At 43.1% G+C, this 22299-nt stretch overlaps 1 protein-coding gene across 1 annotated transcript in view; it reads right to left on the bottom strand.

The window, feature by feature from the left end:
* Positions 1 to 22299, bottom strand: part of SGIP1 (SH3GL interacting endocytic adaptor 1) — a 126275-nt gene that overhangs the window by 40802 nt on the left and 63174 nt on the right. The window contains exons 9-15 of the mRNA XM_063427887.1: positions 18642 to 18666; positions 17254 to 17365; positions 10223 to 10290; positions 9892 to 9984; positions 6441 to 6515; positions 4376 to 4837; positions 1507 to 1631 (exon numbers count right to left, since the gene is read on the bottom strand). Coding sequence (XP_063283957.1) covers positions 1507 to 1631; positions 4376 to 4837; positions 6441 to 6515; positions 9892 to 9984; positions 10223 to 10290; positions 17254 to 17365; positions 18642 to 18666 — 960 coding nt within the window. The remainder of the gene's footprint in view (positions 1 to 1506; positions 1632 to 4375; positions 4838 to 6440; positions 6516 to 9891; positions 9985 to 10222; positions 10291 to 17253; positions 17366 to 18641; positions 18667 to 22299) is intronic.

Here is a 22299-nt window from a genome sequence, read left to right as displayed (position 1 = left end):
ATATGCAGTGCTTAGAGGAGGATCACTGGCAGCAGCCTGATACGCCGTGCTTAGAGGAGGATCACTGGCAGCAGCCTGATATGCAGTGCTTAGAGGAGGATCACTGGCAGCAGCCTGATATGCAGTGCTTAGAGGAGGATCACTGGCAGCAGCCTGATATGCAGTGCTTAGAGGAGGATCACTGGCTGCAGCCTGATATGCAGTGCTTAGAGGAGGATCACTGGCAGCAGCCTGATATGCAGTGCTTAGAGGAGGATCTCTGGCAGCAGCCTGATATGCAGTGCTTAGAGGAGGATCACTGGCAGCAGCCTGATACGCAGTGCTTAGAGGGGGATCACTGGCAGCAGCCTGATATGCAGTGCTTAGAGGAGGATCACTGGCAGCAGCCTGATATGCAGTGCTTAGAGGAGGATCACTGGCAGCAGCCTGATATGCAGTGCTTAGAGGAGGATCACTGGCAGCAGCCTGATATGCAGTGCTTAGAGGAGGATCACTGGCAGCAGCCTGATATGCAGTGCTTAGAGGAGGATCACTGGCAGGATCCTGATATGCAGTGCTTAGAGGAGGATCACTGGCAGATCACTGGCAGCAGCCTGATATGCAGTGCTTAGAGGAGGATCACTGGCAGCAGCCTGATATGCAGTGCTTAGAGGAGGATCACTGGCAGCAGCCTGATACGCCGTGCTTAGAGGAGGATCACTGGCAGCAGCCTGATATGCAGTGCTTAGAGGAGGATCACTGGCAGCAGCCTGATATGCAGTGCTTAGAGGAGGATCACTGGCAGCAGCCTGATATGCAGTGCTTAGAGGAGGATCACTGGCTGCAGCCTGATATGCAGTGCTTAGAGGAGGATCACTGGCAGCAGCCTGATATGCAGTGCTTAGAGGAGGATCTCTGGCAGCAGCCTGATATGCAGTGCTTAGAGGAGGATCACTGGCAGCAGCCTGATACGCAGTGCTTAGAGGGGGATCACTGGCAGCAGCCTGATATGCAGTGCTTAGAGGAGGATCACTGGCAGCAGCCTGATATGCAGTGCTTAGAGGAGGATCACTGGCAGCAGCCTGATATGCAGTGCTTAGAGGAGGATCACTGGCAGCAGCCTGATATGCAGTGCTTAGAGGAGGATCACTGGCAGCAGCATATGCAGTTTACTGAATGATCTCATCAGTGGGGAATTGTTTTTAGATATAACCTCAATGAAATAAATGTATAAATAAATGGATGTATGCTTTCATTAAGGGTATATCTACTTAACCGTGATTTAAAGAAATGTTTTGGGGCAATTGAGTATTCCTATAACAGATGCTACAACATGGCAAGTGTACATTTTTCATAATTCAAGATCAGATAGTTTGCCTGTGTAGACAATACAGTAGATAAAAATTACTTTAATCAAATATATCAAAGGGTCTAGCAACAAAATCATTAATAGCTTCCCAAATCTGTTATCTGATAGAACTCAATTGGTAGAAATTAATTGTATTTTGCCGCTGGCAGTTTACCCACCACATCGCTTACTCCAGGCTTTCCAGGAGGCAATTTTGGTCGAGAAGGTGGACGGGGAGGAGGTGGTGGAGGAGTTGTACTGCAGATAGCAAGAGGGGTGGCAGGCCGGGCTGGAGAGGAAGTACCTTAAACAAATATTGAAAAGAAAGCTTTAAAAATCAACATGTATTTCTGTATATAAAATATAACAGGCAAAACAAAACTTTTATGAATTCTATAGCTCTTTGCCCAAAGTATTACCTGCAATTTTTGCATGCTCAATGCTACTTTTTTTTTTTCTTTTGCAAGTAATAAATAAATACACATTTTGCATCATTCTGTGTCTTAGCTCCCTCTGCCCCACCTCCATGTTTTCTATATCTATACAGTTACACTGTTACTTTTGTGATGCGATCAATCTAAAATAAAACAAATAACAATTATCAGTAGACACACAATGCTGGCACTGGGGACACATTATCATTATTGGAAACAATGTCAGCAGTTTATTTTTTAGACACCGGCATTTATGTTTTATTATGCCAATCTGTAGGGGTGCTTCTCTAAGTACTCCTATGGACAAGACACCACAGGATGGTGCGTGTTTTCTCAGTTCCTTTTCTGTACCTCCCAATGAGCAGTGTTATTCCAATAATGCAGTTTCTATATCATCAGGAAAGCACAGCAAATATTTCTGGAAGTTGGAAATAGTAGCTTTCATAAAAAAAGGAAAAATTTATGGGATGATGGCAGCACTTTGAAATGTCCCAGAGATAAATATTATAGTGTCTTGATTGGTTGATCACTTCCTTGTCTGGGAAGTACTAATTTGCAGCACATGTGCGAGAGTACAGCACTGAGGTCTATGGAGGATCCAGTGAGACCATAGGATCTTCCATAGACAGAGACAATTCACTGGTCACGACAGGGATATAATTGACATTTCTAGACGGCGGTAGAGACAAAGCAGTCTCTCTCTTGACTGGGTTGGAATTTTTTAGATAAATTTCAAAACAGTCAATAGGAGTATTTAATAAAATATTGCATCTTTATGAAATATTCATTTTGCAGGCGTGTATGTGTGACATTGTCGCTTTAAAGATTTCAATGTGTAAGTGTTTTTTTCCGAGCAGTTATCCTCTGCCTGCTTAGTGAAGTTGCACTAGTCTGAATTGAACAAGAATCCTGCAAGGTAAAGTCAAAGCTTCTTCAGGTACTTGGGTTAATTTTAAACCCAATGAAAGGAGTATGATAGGAGAATGAAAGAATGTAAGTAGAGAGTGGGGTGGTGTCAATAATGTAGGTTTTTTTTTTTAATTGAAGTGAGCTTTTGGATTTGGTATATTGACAAATAAACACGATCACAATAAATGTAAACACAAGCATAGCTGTAGCGTTTTACAAACCTCAATAAGGTTTATTCACTGAACAGAGAATGGTAGGGAAATAAAGATTTAAAAAAAAAAAAAAAAGCTGGGGCGGGGCCTGACCGGTCGCATGTCACCGAGGCTACTGCTAAATCTAACCTAAAAGGAAAAAAATCATGGACTTACCGATACTAACGGAACAGAGTTTTCCACTGACGTGCAGAGGAGAAGGTTGGCGACACCGTATACTCAGAGATCAGGAGCTTTGGTGCCCATGCGGTACGAAACTTCGGAGCCTGCGGCATAAATCAGGAGAGGAGCGGGGCAGACAGCTGCTGCCCTGTCTGCAAGCATGGCAGCCAGACTACAAGTGTGACACACCTCATAGGCCCCGTCTCCCCCCATAGGCCGAAGGGGTTATTCCGGCCCCGCCGAGGGGGAACAAAAGCTCAGCAATTCACCCCCTACGCTTTGCGTCCGGGCACATGGTGGCCCCAAGACCCACATCGGGCATGAACACATGCTACACGCAAGAAGTATTGTGTCTGGAGGCACCTCTCCTCGACTCCTGGTACTACTGCTGGAGCTTCTCCAACACCTGACAGAATATGCCTGTATTGTCCAGCCTCCGCACCTAAAGCTTGGGCCTGGTCGCCACGACAGCCTTCCTGGGCCTTGAGCCCCTAGAACCGCAGCCCAACACCTGGAGGAAACATACTTTCCAGGAATCCTGTTGCCAGCCATATAAGGTACCGGGACCGAGGGCGCAAGCGGTCGGCTCATGCAGAGCCTGGGGCTGGCGGTGTGGTACATTAAAGACTCTTCCTCCCATCGAGACTCCGCTCATGCCACAACCAGGTCGGAGGCGGGAAATTCACAAGCAATGGAGATCGAGCAGACCAGACAGCATACCGCAACTAGCAGCTCATTGGAGCTGTGCCCGGGGGACAGCGTGACTTTCCCAAAGAAACTCCGGTGGTGATCACTACCCTGCTCTAACGTTAACCAGTTGGACACTAAGTCTGTTATATTCAAAGCATTGCCCTACCTATGACCAGCTTCTCTTTTCTCTAAGCTATATCTCCCATAACTAAATTGTCAGTCTGAACACCCAGCTTCATGGCTAAAAGCACTTACCCATCCAATGACACCTTGGGCATAAGCATGTCTTACTAACTCTTAACATTTTTAGCTACATATGTGTCTATTACTCGAATATACCTTTCAGAAAATGTCCTGTTTCATTCTTGTTTTCCTCTCCATATCCACTCTTACATTGTACAGTCTAATCAAAATACTGATCAACAGTTAGGTTTCTCTATGCTATGTTTAATCTTGAACCTGCATGTGCTGTTGGGGCATTGTAGGATCTGCTATGTTATTACCATGCACGAGATAAATAAAGATTTACAAAAAAAAATTTCAAAAAAGTTAAGCCAAAATAACTGCATATGAAAATTCCCTAATTCAGCTACTTTTCCAACAATTTTCAATTCTCCACAATTCAACACTCTAAGACTTACCACTTGCACAGCCAACAGCACTGCTAGCACTAGGCCCAGGAGAAGACACCACAGCTCTGTATGTAGGTGGTGGAGGTGGGGGTGGAGTAGCTCTTTGCCCCAATCCAAAATCTTTTGGAGAAACCGCAGTCTCCAGTATGTCGTCTTTGACGAAACTTTGCTCAGCGATTTTCTTCTGGATCTCCTCCAAATTGAGTGGAGATGGTATGTTGCGTGAAGTTTCCACCACAGGGGATTCACAGGGAATTTCTGGTTCTGCTGGGGGAGACTCAACCGTTCTTCTTGTAGGGACTTCTGGAGAAACCCTTTCTGGAGAAGGTTCTACAAATGTGACCCACTTATCTTCTGAATCAACAGCCACTGACTTTGGGGACAACACAGGGCCAAAAATGCTGTCCAGGTCATTTATTGATGGATGTTGTGCATCTTCAGCTGTGTCGTCCTGATCATCTACTATGGATTCTGAGAAAAACATAGATGGTTGAAAAAGTGGTCAAGTTGGAGGATAAATGTTATATGAGAAAATAAAAGTTTAGCAAAGTTTTAGTTTATGCTTGTTATTCTAAATATCACTACAGATCTACAATACGTCTGCAGTAATCAAATCTTCAACCAGTTTAAAGATTGCTCAAATCCTCTGTATTCAACACAAACGTGATCCTCATGTTTAAAGCAATGAACAGAGAGATAATTCATTAAAACATGCAAAGAAATAGAAATACCCACTTTTGAAATTACTGTGATTGCTTCCTACAGTAAGTGCTGCCCAGGTAGGTAGCTGACCTCTTTCAGCCAATGTTAGCTTCCCTTTGCTTTCGTTGGGAGCCGGGCATGTCTCGGCTCAGCTGGGATTTATGGGAAATATAATTCAGTATGTTCCATAAATTAGAAAATGTAAATGGAGCTGATGACAGCTTACAGATAAGCTCCATTCATCGTCGTGATTCCAGCTCCTTCACAGAATGTTAAAATGTACTTTATAAAGAGTTACTCAAAGCACCAAATGTGTATTTCTGACCCTAAAGTGTTAAAACCACCATTTAAGTGGCTTGTTCCGCCCTTAACCCCATTAGAAGGGGTTAAAACTTACCTTACTCCCAGCACTGCAAGGTCTGCCGTCACCAATCTGCCTCTGGGTGACCATCAGAATTTATGATTTTTTTAGCCAATCCAAAGCTTTCCTATAGTGAAAGAATTGGATTGGCTGAAATCGGCAAGAAGGCAGAATGGGGGCGGGGAAAAACACCAGCGTGGCCAATCAGCACCTGCTCATAGAGATGCATTGAATCAATATGAGGAAAATTCAGCGTCTCCATGCAGAGCATAGAGAGACGCTGAACGGCACCTCCAGTGGCCATCTGAGAAGTGGCCTCTGGAGGTGTCCCTAGTGGGCAATGTAAACACTGCCTTTTGTCTCAAAAGAAAATGCCTGCACAAAATGATTATACTCACCATAACAACAACATTAAGCTGTGGTTGTTCTGGTGACTATAGTGTCCCTTTAACAATACCCTCTGCAGAGGGTACAGTATCAGAAGGTCCCCTGTTCCTGACTCACTGCACACAAATGCTTATAATTTCAGTGATTTGTATGAAGTGTTGAGTATTTTTTTCCCAACCAAGATTGCTATGTAACTATATTTTACAAGTCATTATTGCAAAAATTTGAAAAGTGAAATACAGGGGCAGGACACAAAGTATTAGAATTAGGTGGCATCCCATACATTTCTGTATTTCTGACAGGTTTCAAAAGAATTAGGAAGTAAAAGATTTGTATAATATGCTGTGTAATGATGAAACACCTTTATATAGAAACATTACGACTGCACATGAGCACAATACACAGGGAATACAGTTGTCAAGCTAAAACCAGGTCTCTGTATTTCAGAGGTCATTAAAAAAATCTGCAAAAATTGAAATAAATAAAATCCATTGTTATAGCAGACAGGATCCATTTGCCCTATTCACTCTCAGAAAGCTAACATCAATATAGTTTCCTGGGAAGCGTCATGCACAAACTGTGGTCCTGTATAATAGGATCCTGGAAAATATTTCTAAGACTCACCTACTCCTGCTGGTAACGGTGAAGCCGTTCTTGGTGGTGTGGCCGGAATATTTTTCGGTGGAATGGGCGGAGGAGCTGTAATAGCAAAGTGAGATAGAATGACTGATAAGGACTGATAACTGCAGAGACATGTTTAAAAAAAACTCACATAATCTACCGGGGCAAGGCTCATGTTTAATCCTTCCGATATCATAAATTCTACAAACTTCAAGTTTACATAAAGTGATCTCTTGAGCTTTGCACATTTTGGGAACCACGAGAAAGGGCCCAAATTTAAAGGGACACTAAGCACCATAACCACTACAGTGTATTGTAGCGGTGCCAATATAAAACTGGTGCCATCCCCCAGTAATGTGCAAATCTGAGGGCTTCACCCTGACACCTAGCTCCGCATATTGCTGCTACGCAAGTAGCACTCACATAACAGAATCTAGTTTTAAGTTCGATATATATCACTAATGGAGCTATGTCAAACATGAAGATCTTAGTTTTCATTTTCTTTTTTTGTAAATATGATTTTTATTTTTTCCTTGACAAAAATAGAAAGGCATAAGTCATTTAGACTCGCAGGTCTATGTGTTATCTATAAAGCTTGAATAACAGTTATATCGCGGGCACGCAGGCCCATCAACAAGGTGGACTCGCAGGTCCATTGTAGCTTCAGTTATAGGGACCTATTACATATGGGCCCTTTTTCAATATTTTATCTTTTGTCAACCTATACTTTGATGTGGATGTCGTCAAGTATTTCAACAGGTATAACCAACATTGCAGACGCGCAGGTCCAAGTAATAAAGAGCAAAGAAATATTCCGGTCTTATGCAAGACACCTATACGTAGTCATGTTTCAATGGTATTAGACCCACGGGTCCTAAATTGTGTACGATTTGCTAGGCGTACCCCCGACTTCCCAGTGCTCGTGCTATTCCCGGGTTTAGCGGTCGTCTTGGGGTTTTCATTAGGGGTCTCTTGTGTTAAGGGTGGGTGACCCTCGTCATGGGAGAGGGTGGGGGGGGGGGGGGAGAGGCAAAGCATAGTGTTTCTTGGGGCTGCTTGCACCTCTGGCTGTATTGGTCGATCTGCGTCTCCCGTTCCCTTTCCTTTGATCGTCTACCCCTCATTGGTGTCCCTCTGTTGTGTGTGCTCTGATTCCACGGTTCAGGATGTCTTCCCCCTCCCATGCCAGAGTGTCTGGGATCCCACCCCGTCTTACATCTGCATCCCCTAGTCCGCCTTGCCTTATGTATCATGTTTGAGTCTGTCTATCCGTGGTGTCTCCTCTATCAGTTCCGTTTCTTTGCGTGCGTGTCCTCGCCCCCCGGCCCGTAGGGAGGGGGGGGGAGAGGGGCGAGGGGGGGGAAGAGGGGCGAGGGGGGGAAGAGGGGCGAGGGGGGGAAGAGGGGGAGGGGGGGAAGAGGGGGAGGGGGGGAAGAGGGGGAGGGGGGGGAAGAGGGGGTCTCTTCCATTCTAGCAGAAAACCGGTCTGTGTTCGTCTAGTGTAACATATGCTGGAAGTTCGACTTTACGGTAGTCACTATCCAGTGTGTCCACATCACTTCGTTTTCATTTTGGCTCAGCGCTTGTTGTACATAAAGATTTTTGTAATTACTTTTAATGCCATTTTTTTTATTCTTGTTTTTTTTTTTTGGTGTATTATAAATTATGGCAAGAATGGATGGCAAAGGACTGCAGCTTACTTTAAAGAGCTACTCCAAGCACCGTAACCACTGCGGTAATCAATCCTTGGAGTGCCCTGCTGCAATTACCTGGTAATTAGTAAAACTATTTTTGTAATAGTTTGCCTCTGTATGCTGTGCCTATACTGTGGCTGGGACGACATCGGGCTTCGGCAGAGAAGCAGGAGCCAATCAACTTGGCTATACATTGGCTGATCATTTTCAGCCACCAACGAATGACATTCTGTGCACCGGAAAATCCAAAGAATTGGATACGGGCTAATGATCCCCTAATGACACCGCTGGAGGTGGAGTTACATCTCTAGCAGAAAAGAGGTGACACTCCGTATATGCGATTCATAGCAAAATGCTGCACATACAGAAACCATGACCACATCAAATCACTGAGTGGCCATGGTGTTTGGAGTAACTCTTTACAACAATTAATAACAATAAAAAATCCTATTGTTTATACTCTGCACAAAGATTCTTAAGTAATATTTCAATCAATCTTCTATTTTGGCACAGCTGTTGCACTAGTGTCATTTTCAATACTTGTATTATAAAATAACTTGCCATTAAGCAGGCTAATAGCAAAATGTATTTTTCGGTTATCAACTGAACTTGATCTGAGAGCGAGCACGAATGCATTATTAAAAATCTTAGCGAGACTGACAAAAATTACCCACAGTTAAAAATAACACTACAAATGCAGTAACCAATATAGCTTAACACAGTGGTTATGATGCAAGGATTCTTTGGGTGCAGTCCTCCTGTGTTTTTTTTTTTTTTTTTTAAAACCATTGTGAAAGTGGATTTACCAAAAATATTAAGATTTCCCTGCTGCCTAAAGCCCACTCAGCTTGGGATGTTTTGTGAGGATATTTCCCCTTCTTCAATATGCAACCAAAATATCATTCTGGATAAGTGGGCTTTTCCTGCCTTTAGATGCCGCGGAACTAATATCAGCTCCCTATGTTAATCTGTCAGCACCATAAGCGTTGATTTAAAATAAATATAGTAATACATTGCAAATGAAAATAATAATTAAAATAAATGCTCACAAGGTGTATTTTGTATCACAGGGTAATCTAACAAAGCGCAAAGCCTTGACATACCGCTCTATTACCAAGAGGAAATTAAAAGGTTGCTCCAAGCACTATAACTACTACAGCCCGCTGCAGTGGTTATGGTTTTAAGAATACACTGCCTCGGTTCCCCGATAATGGGGCAAACCGTTTATCAACAGTTTTCACACATTTAACTGGGTCCCCGCCGTGCTCCAATGCTCCACGGTGGTCTGCTGACACTTCAGCTCATCGCTATCAGCCAATGACCGACATGAAGTTTGCACATGATTGACATTACCCAGCCCGGAACTCTAGTCCTGGCTGATGATTACCCCAACGACACTGTAGGAGATAGAGTTACACATTTGGCAGCAAGGGGGTTAAACTGCATGTGTGCAGCATTTCAAGGCGACTCCGGGCACCATGACCACTTCAGGTCACTAAAATATAGTCATGGTGTTTAAAAAAAATACTAATTTAAAGGGTTTCTCTAATGTAACATTTAAAAAAAAAAAAAAAAAAATTCTGCCGTAGATGGTCTGATTTATATATATATATATATATATATATATATATATATATATATATATATATATATATGTAACAGGCTCAATGAATAAAGCCATTTGTTCATTCCTTTATATATTTTCTCATGTGTGGGTGATGGATAATTGACAGCAAACCATAAATCTGCATTGTACTTACTTCCGGTAGGAAAAGGATGTGACTGTTCTGGTGACTCTAGGTCTGGGGGTTCCATCTGAGAGGCTCCCCATATTTCCGACTGATCTAATGAAACTAATAAAATGTTGTCAGTTATAAACAAAAAAATAAAATTAAAAGCACATGAATGCTAGGTCAGTATTAGTCTTCCTGATATTGTACCAAGACAGTGTTAATCAGTTCGGTATAAACAAGAGATAGCGAGAAAGAGCTTTTTTATTCTTCTACTATGAAATTATAGGAAAATGATCTGATGTAAGAAAACTAAATACAAACAAACTTTAAAAAAAAATTAAGCGGCTATCTAACTTACCTTCAGACTTTGGCCCTTCAAAGGCTGATTCCAGTGGGGGTCCGAACAAATCAGCAGGAATCCTCTTGCTGCAAATCAAGTGATAACAGAATACAGTTAGAATGCTTGGTTGGTGATAACACTGGCTTTTACTCTGGCAAAGAATAGTTCTGATGCTCTGCAAGAGATAGCTACAACACCTGACCAAATCATTTTGCTGTACTTGGATAGAAACTGGCCAGCGCAGACTATCACTACAATGATAAAAAGCAGGCATTTAATCTTATTCCAATAACAGGAAACAGATCCAATTAAAACATTTTTTTTATTAAATTTATAAAAAATATTGCAGAGCACACTTAGAGAAAACTGAACGTGCATGTTAAAAATATATAGAACCATTCTAATTGTATTACCTAATGTGCAAAGTACAGAAACACCCACTGGTGGATAAGACACACACTTAGTGGGTAATAGATAGAAATCTAAACAATTACCCTTGAACTATAAGTATTGTAGATAAGGACTCCTCCAGGTCCTCAAAGCGATATGGAAAAAAGATAAATGTACAATACAATAATAACAGAGAGAGACATAGCGTAATACTGTTGTAATAAAAAAAAGGAGTGGAAATACAAATAGTTATTCACACTCACAAACCAAAATTGATTGTAGGCATATCATTAAGACGGTGGATACCTCAGGATGGATGAAACGTCATGATATACATAGAAGGAAACAAAAAGGCATAACAGTGCAGAGTATCGGGGGCGGAGCTTAGCGGGCAAAGCGGACGGTCGCATGGTAGCGGGGCTCCCGACAATTGAGCCAACAAACCCCTTATACAAACGAGCAAACAGATCAAAACACCGCTCCAGATACCCATCGAGACCCACACAACCTCAATGGGTCGAAAAACGAAAAAGGTGAAAGCCGATAAACCCCGACAAAGCATGGATATCGGAGCTCTGTGGCGGCAAGCACAGGCCGCAACCGGAGCGCACATGGCGGCCATGCATGGCGGATGCTCCGATTTTTCGGATGGGACCTCTGAAGGAGAGGATGGGGACCCCCCACAGCCTGAGACCATACAGGTACAAACGCTGGTACAGGCACAGCCACCCATGAAAGCACCCACCCCAGTGACTATGGAGGCTATAGGGGAACTCATGGCAGACCACCATAGAAAGATAGCAGCAGATGTGGCCCTGCTTAGAGGGGATTTTAAACTCATCACAGCCAGGCTGGGAGCTGTGGAAGGCACCGTTAATACTCACACAACACAGATTACAGAACTACAAGCAGCAATACATAGGCTACAGCAGCAAACCCTGCTCCACGAGCAACAACTGGCCTCCCAGGAGGATAAACTTCGCCGCAACAACCTAAAACTTAGGGGAGTCCTGGACTCCATCCCAGAGGCGGAACTACCACATCTGGCAAGGAGGCTTCTCGCCACGCTAGTGACCCCGAAATTAGCCAAAGCAATCACCCTCGATGGCATATTCCGCCTGCCAAAGTCAGCGAGAGCTCCAACTACCGCCACAAGGGACCTCATAGTCCGGTTCCAGTCTGTCAGTGACAAGCAGGCAATCTTGGCAGCTGCTAGAGGCCAACCAACACTAACCTTTGAGGGTATGACACTTTCCTTCTTTGCTGATCTCTCGGGGGGACATTGGCGTGGAGGAGATCCCTGGGCCCATTCACATCCCTCCTGCGACTACACCAAGTCCGGTACCGCTGGGGACCAGGGCGCACCCTTCAGATTGACCGAGGAGGCAACTCTCACACAGTCCATACCATGCAGGAGGCCACGGAGGCACTAGGACTACTGAACCTACCCACGACTGCACTCGCCACAGCGACAGACACGGCCGGACCCACGCGCCCACTAGGGAGGAACGCAGCCGCTGCACCGGAGTTTGTCCCCTGACGACCCACTGCAAACTCATATGCGGCAGCCACTACATGAACTGGGGCTCAGCAATGCTAGACCCACTTTCGGGCATACCATACTTCCCCCGTCAACCGTCTGCATATGACTCTACACAGATAGCAGATCAGAACATCTCCAGTGCTGATGGTGCATCACGGACATAGTTTATTCTTATTTTACTTATTACTTATTCTTTATTACTGTCACGTGACTCTCTACCCACATGAGCGGACTCATTCTTTTCAACTATCCGCACCAAATGGTTTTTCATACCTATCTACAAACTCGCGGGATGCCCGGTATCCAATGACTCTACCTAATGCCTTAGTTAACATATCTTTCTATATTTCAATGTAAATAAGTTTGTTATGATTTTTCTTTTGGAGTTCATGCAATCGCAGCAAACAAGTACATGGTACTGTGTGTGCCATAGGGTGGATATCAGCCTGTTGAATTACTCTAATACTGCTTATATCTAAGTGATTACTGTACTTTTACATATATATATAGCCTGAAACACCCTAATTTTGGCATACGCATATTCTGGTAGCACACTCGTGAATAGCAAGCCTGATCTCGCTAATGTAAACTCATAGTGACATATAACATGCACTAGGTTTACCCTGCCTTCATTCTACTAATTTTTAGACTAGCCAGTTAGCCATACCAGGGATGTGCTACAATGCCTAAGCTTGACAAATATATTCAGGCTGTGAAATGCAACACATTTAAAAACTTATTACTGTGTTTAAAGGTATTGTTCACCGACATTTAATATTTCTCTCTCAGCTGATAACTAGCATGTCTTCCATTTACTATTATTATTATAAAATGAGGTTGGAGCCTGCTGGAGTTTATAATGGTACACTATGGTCACGACTGTGATGTCTGTTTACTTAATAACACTCACTTATTTTCTCTCTGTACCGTCCTTACAACTGCCTCAATTAATGAAAGACTACCTAAAATGCGCAGCTTTCCAATAACTCCCACAAGAGCGACACACTGTGTAAACCTCAAACACAGGCCGGCTACAACCACACGGCAAAGCGCATTAGCACACTGCTACTATTTTAGCTGACATATTTTATTATGTTCTGGCTCTATTGATCCTGCGATCCTGAGACTGGTTCATTTTATATGCCTGCTTGCCACTTCAATTTTGTAAGTGTGCTCTATAATTAAAGTGTTTATTTTATCAAGATACTCCGCACTATTATGCTTTTTTGTTTCCTTCTATGTATATCATGACGTTTCATCCATCCTGAGGTATCCACCGTCTTAATGATATGCCTACAATCAATTTTGGTTTGTGAGTGTGAATAACTATTTGTATTTCCACTCCTTTTTTTATTACAACAGTATTACGCTATGTCTCTCTCTGTTATTATTGTATTGTAGATTTATCTTTTTTCCATAATTGTATTGCCTGAAAAAAAAAAAAAAAAAAAATATATATATATATATATATATATATATATATATATATATATATATATATATATATATTTTAAAAGTCTGTGGCCTATAATTACTTTGTTCTTATCACTGTATATTTTGAACATTCAAGACATCGCATGCCATTAAAGTCTAATAGGGTAAAATACATACAGCCACCAATCAAGACACACTCTGAGTAACATACATTTTTTTTAAAGCTCCCACTTGGATGACACGAATTGGTTAAGAGTGCTGGGAACAGGTAAGCCCAGTTTTCTCAGACAATCCTTGCTGTCCAAGTCGGATGAAATGGATCCATTGTACAGCACTATGGAATTTTGCTGGCGCTATATAAATAATAATAATACTGAGAATGTAGAAATATTAATTCTGCATTATTTAAGCAGGACAGATGGGGGTGGTCCCTAGATGCCAGGAAAGACATTCTGTTTATATTAAATTCTTCTTAAACTGTTTAACATTAAACAGTGAGATGGGGTTAAAGCGGCACTGTCATGCCGAATTCCGTTTTTTTTTTAACCCCCCTCCCGCCTCAACTACATCCAATCGACCCCCTAGTCATCCCCAAATGCCCCTATGCCCCCCACATTACCTATTTTTTATTCTTTATTTTCTGCCCGATCTTTATTCAGGGCGCCGCCATCTTTGTGTGGGTAGGTGAAGTCCCTGTGGGACACGTCATCTGCCCACACTAGATAGCCCTGAGATTCCCGCACATGCCCAGTGAAACACCTGGACATGCGAACGGGAATTTCACCTATTCATTCATTCATCAGACAGACGAATGAATGAATAGAAAAAATCAGACGAACAAACTAACACTGTGTATCAGTGTTAGTTTGTTCGTTCAGTTTATTACAAGGAGGGAGCTACCGGCGTGCAGCTCCCTCCTTGTAATATGTAACTATAGAAGCGGCAGGGAGCAGAGCTCCCCACCACTTCATAAGCCCCCCAGGTCCCCCCTCACTCTATGGGGGTCAATATGACCCCCATAATAGCACAAGGGAGATTAAAATCTCCCCAATGCCCCTACTCGCTATATCGCGAGCAGGGGCATGTCCACTAAACAGTGAGCAGCCTGTGGCTGCTCACTGTAAAAAAAAAAAAAAAAAAAAGGGTAATAAGGGGGGGACGGGGGGCCTACTGTCCTCCCCCGCCGGCCCCCACCCCTGGACGGCGGGTGGGGGCCATAATGGGAATGAGGGGGGACCTACTGTCCTCCCCTCAGGCCCCCACCCCTGGGCGGCGGGTGGGGGCCATAATAGTAATAAGGGGGGGGGGACCTACTGTCCTCCACCCCCCGGCCCCCACCCCTGGGCGGCGGGTGGGGGCCATAATAGTAATAAGGGGGGGGGACCTACGGTCCTCCAGCCCCCGGCCCCCACCCCTGGGCGGCGGGTGGGGGCCCTAATGGAAAAAGGGGGGGGGGGGGACCTACTGTCCTCCCCCCCGGCCCCCACCCCTGGGCGGCGGCCATAATAGTAATAAGGGGGTGGGACCTACTGTCCTCCAGCCCCCGGCCCCCACCCCTGGGCGGCGGGTGGGGGCCCTAATGGAAAAAAGGGGGGGACCTACTGTCCTCCCCCCGGCCCCCACCCCTGGGCGGCGGGTGGGGGCCATAATAGTAATAAGGGGGGGGGGGATCTACTGTCCTTCCCCCCCCCCCGGCCCCCACCCCTGGGCGGCGGGTGGGGGCCATAACGATAATGGGGGGGGGACCTACTGTCCTCCCCCCGCCCCCACCCCTGGGCGGCGGGTGGGGGCACTAAGTAAATTCCCCCCCCCCCATCAAGGTGACTAGGGGTGCCCAAGCCCCTAGTCACCCACCCCCCACCCAAATAAAAAATGCCCCTACCTACCCCCCTCACCCTAAAAAATAGTGAGGGGGGAATAAAATTGCTAACCTGTAAAGTAAAATTAAACTTACCATTCGACGTCTTCTTTTTTCTAAAATCTTCATTTTTCAGCCCCAAAAAAGGCCAAATAAAAAACCATCATAGCCGTCGAACTAAAAATAAAATAAAAAACCCGAGCGCAAAAAAAAAAACCCGACGAAAAAGAAAAAACCCGAGCGCACAAAAAAATAATTCACCCATGGAGGGCTCCGCGCAGACTGAGCTCCGCAGGGCGGGGCAAGGCTTATAAAGCCTTGCCCCGCCCTGCAATTAGCCTAAGAACACTCTGATTGGTGGGTTTAAGCCAATCAGAGTGCTCTTTGTCATTTTACAAGCGTGGGAAAGTTCTTTGGAATTTTCCCACGCTTGTAAAATGACACAGAGCACTGTGATTGGATGGCTTGAAATCCATCCAATCACAGTGCTCTGTGTCATTTTACAAGCGTGGGAAAGTTCTTTGGAATTTTCCCACGCTTGTAAAATGACACAGAGCACTGTGATTGGATGGATTTCAAGCCATCCAATCACAGTGCTCTGTGTCATTTTACAAGCGTGGGAAAGTTCTTTGGAATTTTCCCACGCTTGTAAAATGACACAGAGCACTGTGATTGGATGGCTTGAAATCCATCCAATCACAGTGCTCTGTGTCATTTTACAAGCGTGGGAAAGTTCTTTGGAATTTTCCCACGCTTGTAAAATGACACAGAGCACTGTGATTGGATGGATTTCAAGCCATCCAATCACAGTGCTCTGTGTCATTTTACAAGCGTGGGAAAGTTCTTTGGAACTTTCCCACGCTTGTAAAAGGACACAGAGCACTGTGATTGGATGGCTTGAAATCCATCCAATCACAGTGCTCTGTGTCATTTTACAAGCGTGGGAAAGTTCTTTGGAATTTTCCCACGCTTGTAAAATGACACAGAGCACTCTGATTGGCTTAAACCCACCAATCAGAGTGTTCTTAGGCTAATTGCAGGGCGGGGCAAGGCTTTATAAGCCTTGCCCCGCCCTGCGGAGGTCAGTCTGCGCGGAGCCCTCCATGGGTGAAGATGGATTATTTTTTTGTGCGCTCGGGTTTTTTCTTTTTCGTCTGGTTTTTTTTTGCGCTCGGGTTTTTTATTTTATTTTTAGTTCGACGGCTATGATGGTTTTTTATTTGGCCTTTTTTGGGGCTGAAAAATGAAGATTTTAGAAAAAAGAAGACGTCGAATGGTAAGTTTAATTTTACTTTACAGGTTAGCAATTTTATTCCCCCCTCACTATTTTTTAGGGTGAGGGGGGTAGGTAGGGGCATTTTTTATTTGGGTGGGGGGTGGGTGACTAGGGGCTTGGGCACCCCTAGTCACCTTGATGGGGGGGAGGGGGGGGGGAATTTACTTAGTGCCCCCACCCGCCGCCCAGGGGTGGGGGCGGGGGGAGGACAGTAGGTCCATTTTTTCCACAAGAACGTGATTGTATCTCAGTATGCAGATGCATATAAAAGCAAATTCTACTGAGGAATTACCGAGCCTTTAAACATTCTTAAATATCACGAATAGGAATACACACCTACAAATATGGATGCAAATTGCAAGTAATGAACAGATAAATTGCTCCAGGACATATTAAAATTCAAAGACCGATGGAAAACTAAAATAAAAGTAAGGTAGTAAATAAGCTAAATGGCTGCCCGGGACAATCTTGCATAATCTCTGGGAAATATATCTACTCCCCTCCGGCTCGCTTTTCCAGAGTTTCCAAGAGCCCTAACCAACATTTACCTAACAAGCTCTGGCGTTGGTGTTGAACGTCTTGTAACTTCAGCAGTTGGTGTTGAACGTCTTGCAACCTCGGCTGTAGGTGTTGCACGCCTTGGTCTTGCAATTTCTTCACCTGCAAATGTAAAAATAAGTGTTGCTAAGATTTATAGGTTTATCTCTCTAACTTCAAACTTATTACATTTCAAACTTAAGGTCAAAAAAGGCAAACAGAAAAAAATATCTAAGTCTGTTTTGCTTACAGTTCGACTACTCTGGTCTTATATTTGAAATGCACGCGTTTGTGAATAACCTTGGGTGTATTGAATTATCAAATAAAGAAGAGTATAATATAAAATCATCAGTAAGCAGACATTACTTTAACACCTAGTGAACACTCTGGAAGTATCTATATGAGGGTGGAATACACGCTTTGCTACAAGAGCTGCACAATTGTAGTTTAGTTTAGAGCAGTAATTTTAACCAGAACAAAACAGTCTCATTCCAAGTCTCCGTCGTCTCACAGTTTATCCCAAGTCACTTTGTCCATCGCGCACCCCCCCCCCCCCCCCCACTTTGGTCTTAAAGGTAGATAGGGTGGGGATCTCTTTGGTTTGCAACTTGCATTTACCAGAAGAAAAAAAAATACTTCAAAATATTGATTTTCACACATTAGCCTTTACTTGGGTCTCAGCCAGAATCTTAAAATACATCCTCAAAAATCCCATACATAAAGGAACGCTCAAAGTACAAAAAACACTATATATCCGAGTGGCCCAGTATCTAAAACGCAAAAAGCAACACTAAGGTTACCATGAAATACCATTTATTTCTAAACAGCAGAGTTGTCCTTTAAGAGTTTATCCATGATTCTAATTCCATTGTCTGCCTGCAGGCTTCTCTAATGCTGTGCTCAAGCCACACTTTAATATTATTGGAAATGCTTTTGTGTTAGGAGACAGAAGGGGTTATTTGGGAAGTGATTTGACTGCAAAGAAGGAGATTACGGTAGATGAACTGGGGAAGTTAAAGACATCTAGCCAGTTCACAGATGTTTGCCCACCTCACACTCACAAGGACCTGAATGCAAAAAAGATCAACACAGTTTTGATGGAGTTTGGAGCAATAACCGTTTGCACCCCACCAGGAACGCAACCTAGGGCTTATTCACCAAAAATAAAAATCGCACAATTTATGTTAAAATATACAAACAATGAGAGGAATCAGCGTCTTTTGCCTAAATTCCGACATTTTCCTTTTCAATTTATTTTTACTGAGCAATCTGAATAAAAATGATTTAAAACTGCTTATATGCATTGCATTTCAATAAATCTGGTAAGAAATCAAACCAGGTGCTAGTCATGGTATTCACATTAACAATTAATTCATGCTGCAGGTAACGATATACTCACGTGATAGTTTTCTCTTAATTGTACCCTATTAATGAAAACAAAGGATATTTATTAAACCACATAGTTCAGAACAAACAGATACTGTTAAAGGCATGCATTAATATGGGGGAATCATTAGAAAGCACAGTGTTTCTGGGTTAGTTTGTTACAGTATAAGAAATTCCATTTCCATAAATACCCAAAAAAATCGTATTTCTAATCCTTCTTTCCAAATCCCTTTTCATCCTGATATCTCCTCCGGATTATTGGGGATATGACAAAAAATGTGTACAAGAGTTGTCAGTGTACAGCGAGAAGCGTAAACCCAGCCGTAGCACCTCCCCCCCACCCCCCAATGGAAGCTCTGGGCATCCCAGAAGTAATCAATCTATAGAGTCAGATCGAACGATCAAGAAAAAGTAGCAGTAACTGATATAAGTAAATTAATGGGAAGGGAACACTTAAAACGCTTACATTACCAACAAAGGGGGTTGTTTCTAAAAAATAATTCTCATTCTGTAAAAAATGTGGCTTAAATATCCTCTTCAGTATTTCAGCAAAGCAGCACTTTCTGTTCAAGTGGAATTTATTATATAAAGCGAATAATTATTTTTGATCAGACTACCATCATGCCTTCCCTAAGATGAATGAGCATGCAGATATAAACTGCTCTCTTTCCAACTTAAAGTGACACTAACCACCAAAACAACTTTAGCTTAATGAAGCAGTAACACACAGTAACTATTCAGTGTCCTAACATCTAGGAGTTAAATGACATTGTTTATGTGGTCCTAGTCCCCATTCCCTTGGCTGTGAATTACAGCCTCCCTACACACATCCTGAAAATATTGATTTTTTTTGTGGTTCCCTTATTGCACAGTGTACTTAATTTAGAATTCCCTGTATCCCGCTGTGTTAATTGCATGCTAGAGACCAATCACACACAGGAGGCTGCTGTGAAGTTTAATTAACAGAGCAGCAGAGGAGAAGAACTAAACACACAGTGCTGTAAACTTGAAACCTCTTTTTTCATAGAGGCTGTGTGAGTCACAGTCAGAGGAGGTGTGGCTAGGAGGTTTAGCTCCTAAATGGCAAAGAATCGAGCATTGAGACTGCAGGGGCGTGATCTTTATACAAAAACTGCTTCTTTAAGCTAAAGTTGTTTTGGTGGTTATCTGGTACATAAAGTGAATTTAAAGGGAATCTGTATTCCCAACACCATAGAGCCCTCTCTGGTCCCTCACCTATAAAGGTTTAAAAACCCTTTAAAACACTTACCGGATTCCAGCGCAGTGGGTTGGTGGTCTGTCTCCTCCAACATCATTCGATGGGGGTGGAGCTGATGCACACGTGCGCCGACTGCATTAGGCACTCCCTATAGAAAAGCATAGACTCAATGCTTTCCTATGGAAATTTTACTGGATGTCCTCATGCAGAGTGAGGATGTCCAGCGTCAGGTGACCTAAAGTCTGGTAAAATCCCAAAAGTGCCTCTAGTGGCTGTCTAGTAGACAGCCAGTAGAGGCAGTCTTAGTACTGCAATGTAAACATTGCAATTTCCGTAATACGGCAATGTTTTACATTACAGTGACTAGGACACTGCACCCAGTCCACTTCAACGAGCTGAAGTAGTCTGGCTGCCTGTAGTGTCCCTTTATTCGTGAAGAAAAATACTGCATTATTATGTGGCCAAAAGCAATTCCACATAGGTTGAGTTGGTGCCCAGAGTGTGCCTGGAAGGTTTAAGGAATTTTGAATGCGGTCCCCAAGGGGTCAAAAGCGGTCTACCCAATTATTCTGCTCGGAACATTTATTTTCTTCGAATAATGCTAGATTGGACCAGACTTGGGGGGTGCTCCATAATAAGCAAGATTGTCCGTGACCAATCAAAAATGTTGCTCTTAAAGAGGGATATTTTCATTAAACCAATTTAATATGAAGTTATGCAGCAAAACGATCCATTATCAGCTGCAAAATGTGACCTCTCTCGCAGAAATCAAATGTACTCCAGAGGACCTCAAACTTCAACCACCAGTTTACTGTGATAGTAGGATACAGCATACATCTGTGTGTGTGTGTGTGTGTGTATATGTACCGGTATATGTGTTGCTGCCTTTCTCTTGTCACAGGTCTGCATTACCCTGAAAGAGAGCACTCAGAGGTATTGTGTAAACATATTACTTCTGCTTCATTGGCAACCATAGAGCAGGAACATTATATTCTCATTAAACAATCGGTGCTTCAGTTTTGAGCTTGGACCTTTATCAAGATTAATACGGGTAAGTAACTGACTTATAAAGATTGCATGCATTTAAACAAGGATGTGTGAAAGACCATCAGAGAAAATGACATACAAAACGGAAATAAACTATTTATCATAATGTGCATCACAGACAAAATATAGGCTACTAAAATAATATGAGCAAATAATGAAACAGAAAAGGGATATAAAACTAACTGAGCATGTAACCGATTAGGTCACGGCATGAATACCAGCATTTCTGGCAAAATAAATATAAAGGGTTAATTCGTTTTCCAGGAGCCAGAGGTACCAGGGTATGAATCCAAAAGCATTCACTCTGGAACATCTCTGGTTCTATCACCCAGTGATTCCGAGTGACACACACACAAACACTGAATGCTTTCCATCTCACAGTCCCTATGAATGTTACAAAACAATTATATAAAGGATTGCAGAGATATGCAAATTAAACAAGTTTCCCTGAAACCAAATGCAAGAATCAGACTCTTGAGAATGCTTTACAAAAAATACCCTTGAACCATAACTTTGATATTCCTTAAGTCCTGAAATTGAAAAGAATTACCTGTACTCAGACCTAGAATGCCAGCTCTAGATAATAGGAACACAAACTAAAAGATACAAATCTTCCACCCGAGCTTCATAACCGCCCTTATTCAGCTCTAAATGGGTGAGCTAACCTCCGTGACCGTCTTGTCCACATTGGCCCGTACCTAAACTTCTTCGATCACAACTCTTCAATAATCCTGGGCCCCGACAGTGCCTTTGTTGGATCAACTGTGATCCCACGACCCTGGGTAAATCTTGTAGATATCCAAACATGAATTAACAAGTTTGCGATATATTGTATATATTGTCCCTATAGTTTTTCAGATGAGGGAAAGACTTGTGATGCACTAGAAGAGGAGGGTATAGGTGTGCTCATCCCCCACCAGAACAAGATAAAGAGAAAAGAGTCCGTATATATGAGTGTGCCCATCATTTTCTGGGAGCTGATCACCCCCTGTAATCACTGCTCTGTTGATCATATCTTTGAAGTAGGGATAGGATTCACACTCTAAATCAGGTTTAGGCAACCTCCGGCACTCCAAATGTTGTGGACTACATGTCCCCTGATGCTTTGCCAGCATTATGGCTGTAAGAATATTATGGAAAATGTAGCAGATAATATGTAGAGTGTTGAAGGTTGCCTACCTCTGATCTAGAAAACTAATGTCCCAGGGGAATCAATAAAAACGGTTTATATATTTTTTTCTACAGAAACACAGACTGAGGTCACATGCCATTGGTTATATGACTAGTTATATTTGTATGTTAATTTTCCATTTTATTTTTATATATGTTTTCATATACATTGTTTGGCTAGGGCAGGGATAGGCAACCTTCTGCTCTCCAGAGGTTGTGGACTACATCCCCCATA

This window comes from Pelobates fuscus, chromosome 7 (genome assembly GCF_036172605.1).
Source record: "Pelobates fuscus isolate aPelFus1 chromosome 7, aPelFus1.pri, whole genome shotgun sequence".
Taxonomy (NCBI): domain Eukaryota; kingdom Metazoa; phylum Chordata; class Amphibia; order Anura; family Pelobatidae; genus Pelobates; species Pelobates fuscus.
This window is presented reverse-complemented; position numbering and strand designations above follow the sequence as displayed.